Source organism: Dendrobates tinctorius, unplaced genomic scaffold, assembly GCF_039654945.1.
Source record: "Dendrobates tinctorius isolate UK_male_01 unplaced genomic scaffold, ASM3965494v1 ptg000245l, whole genome shotgun sequence".
NCBI classification, from domain to species: Eukaryota; Metazoa; Chordata; class Amphibia; order Anura; family Dendrobatidae; genus Dendrobates; species Dendrobates tinctorius.
Window position 1 is genome coordinate 555,237 of NW_027361912.1, and position 16,491 is coordinate 571,727.

Genomic DNA, 16,491 nt, shown 5'->3' on the forward strand with positions numbered 1-16,491 from the left:
TCTCTTTGCTGAGATATTAGCAATCAAAGTATTTGGCACCAAATGAGTTAACTTTTTTAAGTAAACTTAGAATCATAGAATGGTAGGGTTGGAAGGGACCTCCTGGGTCATCTGGTCCAACCAGAAAAAATCACTAATTCATGGAAATTGGAAAAAACTTAGTGTACATAAAAATCCCCTTAAAACACAATTTTATTAATGATCATAAAACACACCTTCCCAGTGACGTTGAAAAAATGTCAAAAAATAGACCTAGTATAAGGTGCTGCATAGCCCTACATTCAGGCCTAACTGATACCTTCCTATCCGTGGAGGTTGGCACCCTAATAGTACGATATTGGCGCCCCCACTCAACGAGGACTATCCCTCACTTCCCTAGTGATCCCTAGTATCACAGAGGGGAAAACAATTTCCAAGATAGAACAGTAATGAAAAGATCAGAATGCCCTAGGACTTATGCAGACCAAACAGATAATACAGCAATAAAAACATTTACCACATCATGATATCATGTGACCCACAAAAGTAGCAGCTATTCTCGCTTGAAGAGATAAACATCCTCAGATACAATCAGCAATTAATAAAAGGTCACTTATCATGTCTCATGGGGGACCCTCAACGCGTTTCCCCGCCGTAGCGGTTCATCAGGAGGAATAGTCCTATCACAGATATTGTTGCTGCTTCATGCCTGATACCTTCAATAATAATGGCACCAGAAGTCTAGGAAACCGGATTTAAATAACCGGTGTGATTGTTTTGCATACCACCCACTATCCGGCAGTCCAATCGGTGTGAAGATGCAAATAACTGAGAGCCAGGTGTGCAGCAAAAAATGTCATATACCTGAGAGCCCGCCGCTGCATTCGAAATTCAAAGCGGAAGGGGGGTCATTAGCGTGCGTTCCACCGTGGGGCGTATCCAATGTGGCGCCCATACTTCCGGTCGCGCAACCCCCTCAGCGGGCTGTAGCCTCCGGAACCATCCTGTGCGGGCAGGGCGGAGGGGAATCAAAAATGGCGCCGGAACTTCCGGTCACATGTTTCCCCTTTGCTCCCGGACACGCCCATAGTAACCAGCAATGGACGCATCACCAATGGGGCCGGACCTTCCGATCACATGTTTTCTCCCTGCTCAATGATGTAACCATAGAAACAGACAGAGCGCATCACATGAAATCGCCAGAAAATAAAGAGTCTGCCCGCAATACAATGTCCCAGGAGTCAGATTTATCACAGTAAGGATGACCCCAATAAATCTAGTAGTACCAATGTCCTCATATTCGGCATAATGCTGCACATCAGAAATTCAAGGAATATAGAAAAATAAAAATATGTGCATATTGCTATGCGATAAATCAAATCAACCATACAATGTGGTCCATGCCATACAGGCATCATCCAATATGCCAGACATATAGAGCCCCTTATCATAACCCCCTATAACAGAAAAAGGGCAAGTTCAACCAACCAGAGAATCTCCTGGTGGGAGATAAGAGGGTTGGAGAGTTACATTAAAAATAAAATTGTACCCAAGGGCTTACGTATTAATATACAGCCCTCTCCCCGAACGGCCAATCCTGAGTTTCTTGCTAATTGGACTAAAGAGTCTATTGAGTCCTCTACTCGTTTTATGTTACTTCTCCTAACTGAGGAGAAAAGGTTGTTTGAGGAATCTACCAAAAAGTTAAGTGATCTAATTGAAAAGGCAAAAAAATTTAAAACTGATCCTGATTTTGTACGAAGGGAGGATATTCTTCAAACATCAGTCGAGAAATTTCAGACCAATCTCAAGGATCGTAAACACTTACAATTTACACGAGATCTGACAGACTTTAAAGAGAACAGGGCCTACGGGTATCAAGTGGTGAATCAAACTGAGGTATCTTCCTCGGATATTGATACATCTGACACTGAACGAGTAGATAACTCAAACAATCTTCGGGGAAGAAGTGGACACAATAGGTCGAGATGGCGTCCACCAAGAAATCAGCACAGACAAAGGGACATGGGGGGAGGAAGGGGGGTACAACATTCCTCCTCGGGATCATCATTTCTGATGTGCAGCATTATGCCGAATATGAGGACATTGGTACTACTAGATTTATTGGGGTTATCCTTACTGTGATAAATCTGACTCCTGGGACATTGTATTGCGGGCAGACTCTTTATTTTCTGGCGATTTCATGTGATGCGCTCTGTCTGTTTCTATGGTTACATCATTGAGCAGGGAGAAAACATGTGATCGGAAGGTCCGGCCCCATTGGTGATGCGTCCATTGCTGGTTACTATGGGCGTGTCCGGGAGCAAAGGGGAAACATGTGACCGGAAGTTCCGGCGCCATTTTTGATTCCCCTCCGCCCTGCCCGCACAGGATGGTTCCGGAGGCTACAGCCCGCTGAGGGGGTTGCGCGACCGGAAGTATGGGCGCCACATTGGATACGCCCCACGGTGGAACGCACGCTAATGACCCCCCTTCCGCTTTGAATTTTGAATGCAGCGGCGGGCTCTCAGGTATATGACATTTTTTGCTGCACACCTGGCTCTCAGTTATTTGCATCTTCACACCGATTGGACTGCCGGATAGTGGGTGGTATGCAAAATAATCACACCGGTTATTTAAATCCGGTTTCCTAGACTTCTGGTGCCACTATTATTGAAGGTATCAGGCATGAAGCAGCAACAATATCTTTGATAGGACTATTCCTCCTGATGAACCGCTACGGCGGGGAAACGCGTTGAGGGTCCCCCATGAGACATGATAAGTGACCTTTTATTAATTGCTGATTGTATCTGAGGATGTTTATCTCTTCAAGCGAGAATAGCTGCTACTTTTGTGGGTCACATGATATCATGATGTGGTAAATGTTTTTATTGCTGTATTATCTGTTTGGTCTGCATAAGTCCTAGGGCATTCTGATCTTTTCATTACTGTTCTATCTTGGAAATTGTTTTCCCCTCTGTGATACTAGGGATCACTAGGGAAGTGAGGGATAGTCCTCGTTGAGTGGGGGCGCCAATATCGTACTATTAGGGTGCCAACCTCCACGGATAGGAAGGTATCAGTTAGGCCTGAATGTAGGGCTATGCAGCACCTTATACTAGGTCTATTTTTTGACATTTTTTCAACGTCACTGGGAAGGTGTGTTTTATGATCATTAATAAAATTGTGTTTTAAGGGGATTTTTATGTCATCTGGTCCAACCCCCTGCTCAAAGCAGGAGTCACTAAATCATCCCAGACAGATGTCTGTCCAGCCTCTGTTTGAAGACTTCCATTGAAGGAGAACTCACCTCTCGTGGCAGCCTGTTCCACTCATTGATCACTCTAACTGTCAAAAAGTTTTTTCTGATATCTAATCTGTGTCTCCTCCCATTCAGTTTCATCCCATTGCTTCTAGTCTTTCCTTGTGCAAATGAGAATAAAGATGATCCTTCTACAATGTGACAGCCCTTGAGGTATTTGTAGACAGCTATTAAGTCTCCTCTCAGTCTTCTCTTTTGCAAGCTAAACATTCCCAGATCCTTTAACCTTTCCTCATAAGACAGGGTTTGCAGACCGGTCACCATTCTGTTCACTCTTCTCTGAACTTGCTCCAGTTTGTTGATGTCTTTTTATAAAATGTGGCGCCCACAACTGGACACAATATTCCAGATGAGGTCTGAACAAAGAGGAGTAGAGGGCAATAATGACTTCACGTGATCTAGACTGTATGATTCTGTTAATACATCCTAGAATTGCATTTGCCTTTTTTGCTGCTGCATCACACTGTGACTCATATTCAGTCTGTGATCTATTAGTATACCCAAGTCTTTTTCACATGTGCTGTCACTTAGGCCTATTCCTCCCATTCTGTATATGCTTTTTTCATTTTTATTGCCCAGATGTAGTACTTTGCATTTTTCCCTGTTAAAAACCATTCTGTTAGTTGCTGCCCACTTCTCCAGTTTATTTATATCTTTTTGAATCCTCTCTCTTTCTTCTTTAGAATTAGCTATCCCTCTTTGCTGCATAACTTTTTTTTTATATCAGCTCTCCTGATTACTGAATGTGTCAGTAATCACTCTTATATCTGCCTGCTGTTCTTAAGCAACTAGTAATAGCAATGCAGTGAGCCACTCCTCAATTTGACTTATGCAGTTGATTAGACCAGGAGGTTAGGACTGTATTATTACATCTTACACACTGAGAAACCTACTCTAAGCTGTGGTGGAGGCGTGTTCTTCTTTCCTTAGTGCGTTGCTGCCTGCTTATGACTGGTCAGCATCATACAGGGGGGAAGAAGCACACGCCCCAAGTTAAACATAACACCCACTTGGATTTAAAGGAAATTAACTCATTAGGTGCCAAATACTCTAACTGCTAATATCAGCAGTATAAATGCTAATAACAGCAGATTATCACAAGAGGACCAGCATTGATTTTGCTTTCTGTGTACACTGTGCATAGACAGAAAGCTGTTAATCCGTGGTGTGGGCAGGGTTATACAGAGGTCGGAATTCAGATTACCTGTAGATGGGCAGCAGATAAAACAGTGATTTTGCCAGAACAACACTAAGTGGCCCAATAAGTAATGGAATCGGGGTATCTGCCCCTACATCATGCTGCTTTCAGATGGGGCAGTTAAAACCTAGCGACAGATTCTTTTTAAGAGAAGGATCTCAAGATGAATAAGCGTTTCCACTTGTTTATTAATGACCTTCACCATGAGAGACAATTAGAGATGAGTAAATACATTTGCCTGATCTTGGTCAAGCGGACAGGTCAGTAATCTGTGGTCACTTGACATCAGCGTTGCATCGTGATGCACACACGATGTTGTGCCGGGATGGCTAATCAACAGCGGAGCTGCGGATCAGGTAGGAGGCCGTTTGCAGAGCTTCTGTCTGGCAGCCATCGAATACTGACCTTGATGTTAGACGAGGTCCCACAAATTAATTTGCTCATATCTAGAGACAAAGGTACTAAAAACCATGTTTTTTCAGACTTTTCTCAATTTATCAAATGGCAAAAGAAAAATATGAATTTTTAGGTTTTTTTTATTTTTCATTTTGATACTACTTTTTTTTAACCCTTTTGAAGAACTTCAACCTGTGATCGCTTGAATGCTGGTTGTTAGTTGGAAAGCGATTAGTCTCTCCTAAGCCTAGAATGGTTGATAAAATAAAATACTAGTTTTTGGCTACAGGCTGAGTGTGCTTTGTGTTTATGTTCAGGAACGCCGAGCTTTGGAGAGGACAGCCAGTCAGCCGCTCATCTCAAATCTCCAACTACAGGAGAACTCTCTATACAGCACCAGCAAGGAGGCCTCAGCAGGTGAGGAGACCTAGCGGGTGACATGGCTATAATACCTTATGAGATGGAAACAGGTCAAGAAGACAGTAACAGGGACATGCTTTTGCATATGTAGGAAACTAATGAGGTGAGAAGTCTTTGATGTGGTAGCAACAAAGCTTTGTGCCGGAGATGAGAAGCTGCATTCAGCAGGTGCAGAGGAAAACTCAGCGCCGGCAATCCATAATAAGCAGGCGCTATAGACAAAGTATCTGCAGATGATAGCACGGCGGGGGACCAGATAACTATGGGGCAGGAGATGGGAGGTTTAATAAAAGCTGAAACTTTTTATAGTTTCCTCTGGTCTCAGATCTTAAAGGCCAATGACCAGATTTGAAGAGCGTCTCCGCCCAAGTGCTAGACAAATGTTATGAATTTGGCTGGAAATCTGTCTACCGAAATATTAATAATAGAAACAAGCATACAGCTGTCGCCAAAATAAAAAGTTATGCTTGAAACATTATTGATATAGTCTAAAAACATGTAGAAAAAGACATAACACTAGGCCTACGCGTTTCGAGCATTTCCACGCCCTGAATCATAGCGCTGTTTTATATCAAATGATTTCCTTATATACTAAAGAACATGTTCATCATTTTGTTTGAATCCACCCAGGATTCTATTCAGAACCACTACCATGTAACTATATATTAAACCAATTCATAGGTCACTCCCATAAATTCAAACATACGTAAACCACATTGCCAATAACTACCCATAATTAAACAATATATTGCATATAACCATTAATATAACACAATAAGTCCGTTTTGAAATTCAGACCTAATGGGGCCCGAGTATGCATGCAAAGAATCCAGAAAACCTCACGGGTGCATAATAGGGCAGACCTATCCCCTCCGCTCAGAGGGCGTTTAACCCTCTCAATGCCACACATCTGCAAGCTGTCTGTATCACCATTATGCCTCTTTAGGAAGTCATAGAATGGTAGACTTGGAAGGGACCTCCAGGGTCATTGTGTCCAACCCCCTGCTCAATGCAGGATTCACTAAACCATCTCAGACAGATGTCTGTCCAGCCTCTGTTTGAAGACTTCCATTGGAGGAGAACTCACCACCTCTCGTGGCAGCCTGTTCCACTCATTGATCACCCTCACTGTCAAAAAGTTTTTCCTAATATCTAATCTGTGTCTCCTCCCATTCAGTTTCATCCCATTGCTTCTCGTGTTTGTTTCCTTGTGCAAATGAGAATAAAGATGATCCTTCTACAATGTGACAGCCCTTCAGATATTTGTAGACAACTATGAAGTCTCCTTTTAGCCTTCTTTTTTGCAAGCTAAACATTCCCAGATCCTTTAACCGTTCCTCGTAGGACATTCTTTGCAGTTCATTCACCATCCTGGTAGCTCGTCTCTGAATTTGCTCCAGGTTTTCTGTCACGACACAGCTGTCAGGTGACCCGGGCCCAGGGGCTTCTTCCATTTCCCTAACACTAGGTGGTGCCTAGCTGGCCTTGCTCCCCGGAAATACTTCAGATGGCGAAGATGCCAGGGCCTCTGCCCTTGCCTTATCTCCTGAGTTAGCCCTCTGTTCTCCTCCCACCCAGGGAAGAAGGGGAGCCACTGTGCACTGCAGTACACCATCCCGACAAGGCAACCCAAACGAGAGTTAACAGAAATCTCCAGGCATGCAAAATACTCACTCACATATAACAGAGGAATGCACAGGGGTGCGAAGGTAGGGGAATAAACCAAAATAGAGAAGCATAAGGAATTACCACACGTACAAACCAACCAACAGTCACTAAAAACTCCTCCAACTCTCTTTCTCATATGAACTCCTCTCCCTCCGTTAACCATGCAGCAAATGCTAGCTCTGACAAGGATGTGTAACAGAGCGTAGATTATGAGCACAGGGATTTCCAACATGGCCGAGTAACCCCTGTTCTGCCAGAAGGAATAAACACTTTTAAAATGAAGGAGAAGTGCTTCTTCTTAGCGCTGGAGTAGGAACAATCAGACGCCGCGGTGTTATGGCTTCACACTGTTGCGGTAACCCTGTGACATTTTCAATGTCTTTTTTTTTATAATGTGTTGCCCAGAACTGGACACAGTATTCCAGATGAGGCCTGACCAAGTGGCATAATAGACATGAGAGTGATTGTTTATTAATATTTAGGTCTGCTTTTGCCCATTAATATCTTCCAAAATTATTATTATTTATTATTATTTATTTTTATAGCGCCATTTATTCCATGGTGCTTTACATGTGAGGAGCGGTATACTGTACATAATAAAAACAAGTAAAAAAACACAAAAATTGAGCTTGGCTTGAGTTGGTATACATGCAGCATATAAATGCATATTCACATTGGCCATGAAGCTTACAACACCTACAAAAGACAAAATCAGAAAACCCCTGCTGTAATTAAATAAATAAAAAGCAAAAGTGCGTCTAAATAATTCAGGGTTTTTAGTAATACTGTATTTGATCAAATATAGCATAAAAGCCATCCCACCGTCGACAAGGTGACTGTGATCGGGGCGGTCTTACACTGTTTAATAATAATAAAAACAAGTACAGTAATCTTATACGATACAAGTCATGACTGGTACATGAGGAGAGAGGATCCTGCCCGTGAGGTCTCACAATCTACAAGGATGGGTGAGGATACAATAGGCGAGGGTAGAGCTGGTCGTGCAGTGGTTTGGTGGATCGGTGGTTACTGCAGGTTGTAGGCTTGTTGGAAGAGGTAGGTCTTTAGGTTCCTTTTGAAGGTTTCTACGGTAGGCGACAGTCTGATATTGGGGTATTGGGGATGTTGGGGTAGAGAGTTCCAGAATAGGGGGGATGCACGAGAGAAAGCTTGTATGTGATTGTGGGAGAGATAAGAGGGGAGTAGAGAAGGATATCTTGTGAGGATCGGAGGTTTCGTGCAGGTAAGTACCGGGAGACTAGGTCACAGATGTACGGAGGACTCAGGTTGTGGATGGCTTTGTATGTCATGGTTAGGGTTTTGAACTGGAGTCTTTGGGTAATGGGGAGCCAGTGAAGGGATTGACAGAGGGGAGAGGCCGGGGAATAGCGTGGGGACATGTGGATTAGTCAGGCAGCAGAGTTTAGGGTAGATTGCAGGGGCGCGAGAATGTTACAGGCGAGGCCACAGAGCAGGAGGTTGCAGTAGTCAAGGCGGGAGATGATGAGGGCATGCACTAGAGTTTTTGCAGATTCTAGGTTGAGGAATGTACGGATCCAGAAAATATTTTTGAATTGAAGTAGGTAGGAAGTGGAAAGGGCTCGGATATGTGGTTTGAATGAGAGATCAGAGTCAAGGATTACCCCGAGACAGCGAGCTTTTGGGACTGGAGAGAGTGAGCAGCCATTTACTTTAATGAATAGGTCTGTTGGGGGAGTCGAGTGACATGGTGGAAAGATGATGAATTCTGTTTTGTCCATATTAAGTTATAGATCTAGCAGAGAAGAAGGATGAAATAGCAGACAGACATTGTGGGATCTTGGTTAGGGAGATAATATCTGGTCCAGAGATGTAGATCTCTGGTTAGTAGGGAGATGAGATAATATCTGGTCCAGAGATGTAGATCTGTGTGTCATCAGCTTAGAGGTGACACTGCAAGCCATGAGTTTCTATGAGGTGTCCCAGGCCGAAGGTGTAAATGGAGAAGAGCAGGGACCCTAGGACTGAACCTTGCGGGACTCCGACAGATAGGGGGCGCAGTGAGGAGGTGGTGTGTGAGTGGGAGACACTGAATGTCCGATCTGTTAGGTATGACACGATCCAAGATAGGGCCAAGTCTGTGATGCCAAGAGATGAGAGGATCTGTAGTGATAGGGAATGGTCCACTGTGTCAAAGGCAGAGGACAGGTCCGGGAGGAGGAGGACAGAGTAAAGTCGCTTGGCTTTGGCCATCAGTAGGTAATTGGTGACTTTTTTTAGAGCAGTTTCAGTGGATTGACGCGGTCAGAAGCCAGATTGCAAGGACAGTTCAAAATGGACATGTTGTTCCAGTAGTTTTGAGGCATAGGGGAGAAGTGATTTGGGACAATAGCTAGATACAGAGGATGGGTCAAGAGAGTGCTTTTTGAGGATGGGTGTGATTGAGGCATGTTTGAAGTATGAGGGGAAATCACCAGTTGTTAGTGATAGGATGAAGACTGTGGGATAAAGACTGTGGTGAGGTTTGGGATGAGGCGGGATGGGATCAGGTCAGGTGCACGCACAGGTGGTGAGATGTGATCTCGAGAGTAGGGTGGAAAGTTGGTCTTCTGTAATGGAGGAGGAGGGCTGAGTAGGTAGGAGGAGGGACTCTGGGGGTTGTAGGTCAAAGCATTCCAAAATCCTCACCTTCAGCTTTTTCTTGTAGTGCAACTTATATACTGAAGGTTACACGTTTTCCATGTGGCTATAAAGAAAAGATATGTGGAATTACAATTAATAAATGTGTTATTCCCAGAAGTGGCCCCAGTAACACTTGAGGTGTAATTTGTAGACGTATGTACATATTGGCATAATCCCACGGCGTGATGTCCCAAATTTATGACACCCCTTAAGAGCTAGCCATGTGTCCTTACCTGTATCCAGACTACAGTACATGATCAGGCAAATTTGATAGTCTTCTTCCATGCCTGCTTTCTTCCACAAACACCTTGTCATGGGTCCTGTCCAGTATAGCATCTAGCGCCATTAATGTGGATAGGGCCGAACTGCAGTACCCAACACAACCTGTGGGAAAGTGTGGTGTTGTTTTTTGGAAGAAAGCATCCATAATATAACAAACAAGAACTGGACACACATCTATAACATTCATAAAAGAAGAGAGGAGAAGGAAGGAGTCCAAAACTACTATAAAGTAACAAATTTTATTGTGTGGGACAGAAGAACAAGACACAACGGCATTAAAAGATCGAATAGAAATTATCATAGTCACCGGATACAACAAAAACCCTGGGCAAGGTGATTCATGGTGAATATGGGTAGAAATAGTATATTCCCTCTCAAAACGCGGGCCAGTTGTCTGAAATACGCTGGTCCCTCCAATCCCCTTTCAATAACAGTACCCTTATCATAAGATCATAGAATATAACAAAGTGGTGTGGAAGAGACCGAAAAGTATTGCACTTAGCCCATATAGGGAGGAAAGGGTTAAGGGAACAACATACCCATCATTGTAAACACCAGAAGCACACTGACCAGGAGAGGCCCGACGTACGTTTCGCGGTATAACCGCTTCCTCGGGGGGCGTGGATAGGGCCGAACTGCAGTACCCAACACAACCTGTGGGAAAGTGTGGTGCTGTTTTTTGGAAGAAAGCATCCATAATATAACAAACTAGAAGCGGACACACATCTATAACATTCATGTGGCTTCTTCTTGTTTCTAGGTGGCCAGTTTAAAGTGCGAGTGAGGCAGACAGATGCTTCGTCTCGCTGTGGTCTGTCCGGAACATACACACTGCTAGCTGAAGGCAAATGTCTTTCTCTGAGAGATCGCCAGGCTGGAAATGTGATCTTCAGCTGGCCTTATCCATACCTGAGGAGGTTCGGACGTGACAAGGTGAGAAGATCTTTTCTTAAAGACTCTGTCAGCACAAAACGACTGTTCAAACCAAGCATAGGTGCTCGTTGCACTATAGGATTCACCAACAGTTCAGTGCGACGTCCCACCTATTTGTTTTGCGTCTGTCCCCAATGTTCTCTTTCGTCCTTGATTGACGGATATGGCTTTACTGGAGTCAGGGGGTATGGAGAAAGATGTAACCACGGTGGCTCAGTGGTTAGCGCTGCAGCCTTGCAGTGCTGGGTTCCTGGGTTCGAATCCCACCAAGGACAACATCTGCAAGGAGTTTGTATGTTCTCCCCGTGTTTGCGTGGGTTTCCTCCAGGTACTCCGGTTTCCTCCCACACTCCAAAGATATACTGATAGGGAATTCAGATTGTGAGCCCCATTGGGGACAGTGATGAAAATGTGTGCAAACTGTAAAGCGCTGCATAATATGTTAGCTCTAAATAAAGAGTATTATTATGGAAAAGAAGTAGGAGGGACTGTACTCTAAGCTACTCGGCCACAACAAGGTTGCACTGAGCACTAATTCTTGGTTTGGACAGTCATGTTGTCCTGACAAACTCTTCTTAATGTGATATTTAAAAAGTTTTCTTTCATTAGTATAATTGGAAAAGTTGATTAAAGTGTCCTGTAAAGGGAATTACTCATAGGAAGACGGGACAAATGTCTTCCGATATGTCTGAAAAAAAGACAGGTCCAAACTACTATCCTATTGGGTTGATCTACAGTAGGGATGGACAATTAATTTTGCCCAGGGGTCACATGACAGGCTTTGACTGTTGTGGAGGCCGAACCAATAGGCTGAAATTAATTCTGCTCATTATTATTAACATATTAATTATAATTATTATTTTATATTAATAATACTCGGATCACATAATATTGAGCAGAATTAAGTATGCAGACTTCCTATATACCGCATGTGCCTACACACAACCCCCTGTATACAATGTGAGCTCCCCCACAGCCCTCTACATACAGTATGAGCCCTCAGTCAGTCTCCCTATATACAGTATGAGCCCTCACATAGCCCCCTATATAGATTATGAGCGCCCACACAGCCACTCTATATACAGTATAAGATCCCACATAGCCTCCTATATACAGTATAAGCACTCACACAGCCTCCATGTATACAGTATGAGCCGCCACACAGCCTCCATATATACAGTATGAGCCACCACACAGCCCCTCTATATACAGTGTGAGCCCTCAGTCAGTCTCCCTATATACAGTATGAGCCCTCACATAGCCCCCTATATAGATTATGAGCACCCACACAGCCACTCTATATACAGTATAAGATCCCACATAGCCTCCTATATACAGTATGAGCCGCCACACAGCCTCCATATATACAGTATGAGCCGCCACACAGCCTCCAGATATACAGTATGAGCCGCCACACAGCCCTTCTACAGTATAAGATCGCACATAGCCTCCTGTATACAGTGTGAGACCTCACATGGCCCCCTGTATACAGTATGAGCCCTCACTCAGCCTCCTTTTACACACTATGAGCCCCCACATACAGCGCCCTTTATACAGTGCGAGCCCCCACATATCATCCCTATACACAGTATGAGCCCCCACATAGTCTCCTATGTACGGTATAAGCCTCCAAATAGCCTCCTGTATACAGTATGGGCCCCACATAGCCTCCTATATACAATGTGAGTCCCCACATAGCACTCCTATATACAATGTGAGTCCCCACATAGCCCCCTATATACAGTATGAGCCCACACATAACCTCCTATATGCAGTATGAGCCCCCACATAGCCTCCTATATACAGTATGAGCCCCCACATAGCCTCCTATATACAGTATGAGCCCCCACATAGCCTCCTATATACAGTATAAGCCTCCACATAGCCTCCTATATACAGTTTGAGCCCCCACATAGCCTCCTATCCACAGTGTGATTCCCCATGTAGCCCCCTATATACATGATGATCCCCTACATAGCTCCCCTACATCCCTCCTAACTACCCTCAATCAACATCCCATCCTTAGTAATCCACCTTACCCATGAACACAACCATCCCCTTATATTATAACTGGCCTGATGGTCAGCAGCAATTGCAGCTAGCCAAATATTTTAGCCACAGTATGTTAGTCTATGTAATACAGGGGTGAGCTGGGTCCACCAGAGGGAGAATCCCACTTTATAGCCTCTCTCTGGCTAATATAGGGGTGAGGTATAATTGGAGAACCCCTCTCTAAGATGTCTGTTGGTCATTAAAGATCCTACTGAAAGAGGTTGTCTCATTGATACAATCCATTTAATGCTATGGTGATTAGGAGTTGGGGTAGTGTGCTGTCAAAAAACGGCACTGTGTAGGAAGAGTTTAAAAGCTTGTTCCCTTCTCAGAAATATCTGGGAGATGAGGGTCCCACCACTGGGACCCATCTCGAGATGGCTTCTGAGTAGGTCATATACAGCAGTTTTATATTAGTATTTTACCGTCTCTCTTCTTGGGTATGGACTTGGCTTCATCATTATCATTTCTCCCCACCAACAGACCATGTTTTCCTTCGAGGCCGGCCGCCGTTGTTCTTCAGGAGAAGGCAACTTTGAATTTGAAACCGCCAACGGAAGTCACATTTTCAATGCCATTGAATCCGCCATCAAAGCAAGTCGCAACCAGTCCCCAGCTGGCTATGACCACTGCCACGAGGAAGGCTCCAATCCACCTCGTCAACCGGTTCGTTCATCTTCCCTAGCGGTGGCCCCTTCACACTCAACTATGCCTTTCAAAAACAATGTGCCTGCCAACCAACCCGAAAGTGAATATGCCGTGCCTTTCGATAAAGTGGCGCAAAATCTTTTGGCTACAGGCTTTGGAGGTCTTCTTGGACCAAATGTTCCTCCACAGCCAAAATCAAGGAAGGTTCGCAAACCCGAGCATATTTATGACGAGCCAGAACTGACTCCGGTGTATGATGAGCCAGAGGGAATGAGGGTGGATGCTTGGAAAAGTCAAGCCACTGACGCCCACGAAATTGGCTATGAATATCCTTATTTACCAGGATGGGATGATTATGCAGTGCCTCGGGGAAAGGGAGAGGCCTGTCAAGGAGGTCCACAAAAACAAGAGGAGGAGTGGGGAACACAGGGTACGAATGAAAGGGAATATGACAATATTACATTACGGGGGACAAAGGAAAGTTGAAATACATTTACCAAACAACCTATATTTTCCCATAGTGTTTGGTACAGAAAATTAATGTACATATTTTTTTCTGTTTTTAAAAGAAATCTGTCAACAGGTTTTTGCTATTTATTCTGAGAGCAACATAATGTATGGGCAGAGACCCTGATTTCAGCGATGTGTCACTTGTTCAGCAACATGCTGTAGTTTGAATATAATTAGTGTTTTATGAGCAGGAGATTATCACTAAAGGACTAGTTGTAGTGTGCAGACCAATCAGGCTAATCTATGTAACCCCGCCCCCACCCACTCATTGGCAGCTTGCAGACATTGTACACAAAAAGTAAGCCAATCAACAGTGTGGGCAGGATTATACAGAGCTCAGCATTCAGAACAATGCCAGATCTGCAGCAGCAGAGAAAACAGGGATTCTATCAAAACTGCAGCAAGCAGCCCAGTACGTGACACATTGCTGGAATTGGGGTCTCAGCCCCTACACTGTGCTGCTTTCAGATTACATAGCAAAAATCTGCTGACAGATTCCCTATAGATAGGTAGTACAGTATTTATTGGGTACTCTTACTTATCTTCAAGATTTGCCAAATCAACATATGAACTACCATAGTTGGATTATGCTAAGCTACACTTGCTATTATTTATGCTTTCATTTATTTTGCATTTACTTGCAGGGTAGATCTTTGTCTTATTCTATTGTGGAAACTGTCAACAAGCAGGCTAGTTATTAGAGAAGGATATGAACTTAGTACTAAAAGTCACTTGTGGGAACCCGACTCGCCAAACTACAAAACTCATAACGCCCCATACATATCAGACACATCTTTACTATGGGCTGATGAACTCTTGTCATTGTGTACATGGGGATCTTCTTATGAGCTGTGCTATGATAATTATTGACTGGATAATGTATATCATATGACATCATTTGTTCATTATGCCTGAGCTGTGACATTACTGTGTGCACCATTCCACAATTGTGACATCTCTGTGTGCATCATTGCATTACTGTGAAAGCATGTGTGCATCCTCCTTTTATTGTGAAATCACTGTGTTCATTTTCCTACTAATATAACTTCACTATGTGCATCATCCTACTATTGTAACATCACTATGTGCATCATCCCAGTATCGTGACATTACTGTGTTCATTATCGTACTAATATGGCATTACTGTGTGCATCATCCCACTGCTGTAACGTCACTGTGTGCATCATCACACTGCTGTAACATACTGTGTGCATCTTTAGCGAAGTGGTCTGACCTATGGACCTGTCTGAAGCAGGAAAGTGAATGTTTGACGTGCAGTAAATATACTTGACGTGAACTGGTAAATACATGTGGGGAGACAACTAGAAATAGTGAAAGATGGTGAAGTACTGGGTTTTGGCCACTAGGGGGAGACAAAGAACAGCAGGAAAAGGAGACGGTGCAGTACTAATGTTTGGCCACTAGAGGGAGACAAGAGAAAGCAAGGAATAAACTTAATGGCAGCTAATGCTAAAGAAACAGCAGTCATGGTGAGCGGAGTTACAGGGACTCAAGAGGGGAATTCCCAGGGAGGGGAATAAAAAGGGGGAGAGAGTTCCAGAAGGAAGCCATTCCAGGAGGAGGAGTTCAGCGGAGGGGAAGACTGAAGGAGGAAGAGACTGAAAGAGGAAGAACTCCTGGAGAGACTGGAAGGAGAGACAGTCAGGGGGGTGGTCCTGACAGGAGAGCCGCAGGACAGAGGAAGCCCGGGGGTACCAGACGAACGACTCGGACAGGCGAAGCGCTGTGGTGGTAGGCCTAGGGCATCCACAGCGATAGAACCACGTGTGACGTCCTTGTAGGAGAGAGAATAAGGTGCAAGGTACCCGTGCCTGTGTGTACGGAAGCTGTCGTGTTGCTGTTGTGTTGCTGTGGTCGTCGGGAGGACAGCCAATAAAGAGGACCTGTTCAACGTACACCGGTTTCAGTCTCCAGTCTGTTCGCGGAGAAAAAGGGACCACCCCCCAGTCGCCACACGTACCTACACATCATCCCACTGCTGTAACATCACTGTGTGTATCATCCCACTGCTGTAACATCATTGTGTTCCTTGTGTATTAAGGAAACCAAAATAATCATTAACTTTTCTGAACTTGCTGCTCGAGGTTATGATGGAGTGGGTCTCTATTCCGAATATTTTCCATGAAGTTTGTTACTGTTTTCTCAGTTACACGTAACTGTTGATCAGTAGAGATTTCAGTTCAGGACTCCTGACAACTAGGGATGAGTGAACCCGAAAGGTAAAGTTCAGGGTCCATACTGGACATCTAGTGTAGCGCAGCCAATCAACAAGCTTCTAGGCTACAGGCACTTCCAGAGCCATCACCGCTATGACAAGTATTGGCACGTCTGTGATTGGCTGGCACACCACGCAACCTGGCCTGTATAAAGGCTGGATCATGAGTGCCGCTGCCATTCTACT

At 44.2% G+C, this 16,491-nt stretch overlaps 1 protein-coding gene across 4 annotated transcripts in view; it reads left to right on the forward strand.

Moving 5' to 3' along the window:
• The window catches only part of DOK2 (docking protein 2), a 90,296-nt gene extending 74,311 nt beyond the window's left edge, over positions 1–15,985 (forward strand). For all 4 annotated transcript variants that reach the window (XM_073557121.1, XM_073557119.1, XM_073557120.1 and 1 more), the window contains exons 3-5: positions 5,213–5,312; positions 10,687–10,859; positions 13,395–15,985. In XM_073557121.1, coding sequence (XP_073413222.1) covers positions 5,213–5,312; positions 10,687–10,859; positions 13,395–14,045 — 924 coding nt within the window. In that variant the 3' untranslated portion in view covers positions 14,046–15,985. The remainder of the gene's footprint in view (positions 1–5,212; positions 5,313–10,686; positions 10,860–13,394) is intronic.
• The last annotated feature ends 506 nt before the right edge of the window (positions 15,986–16,491 follow it).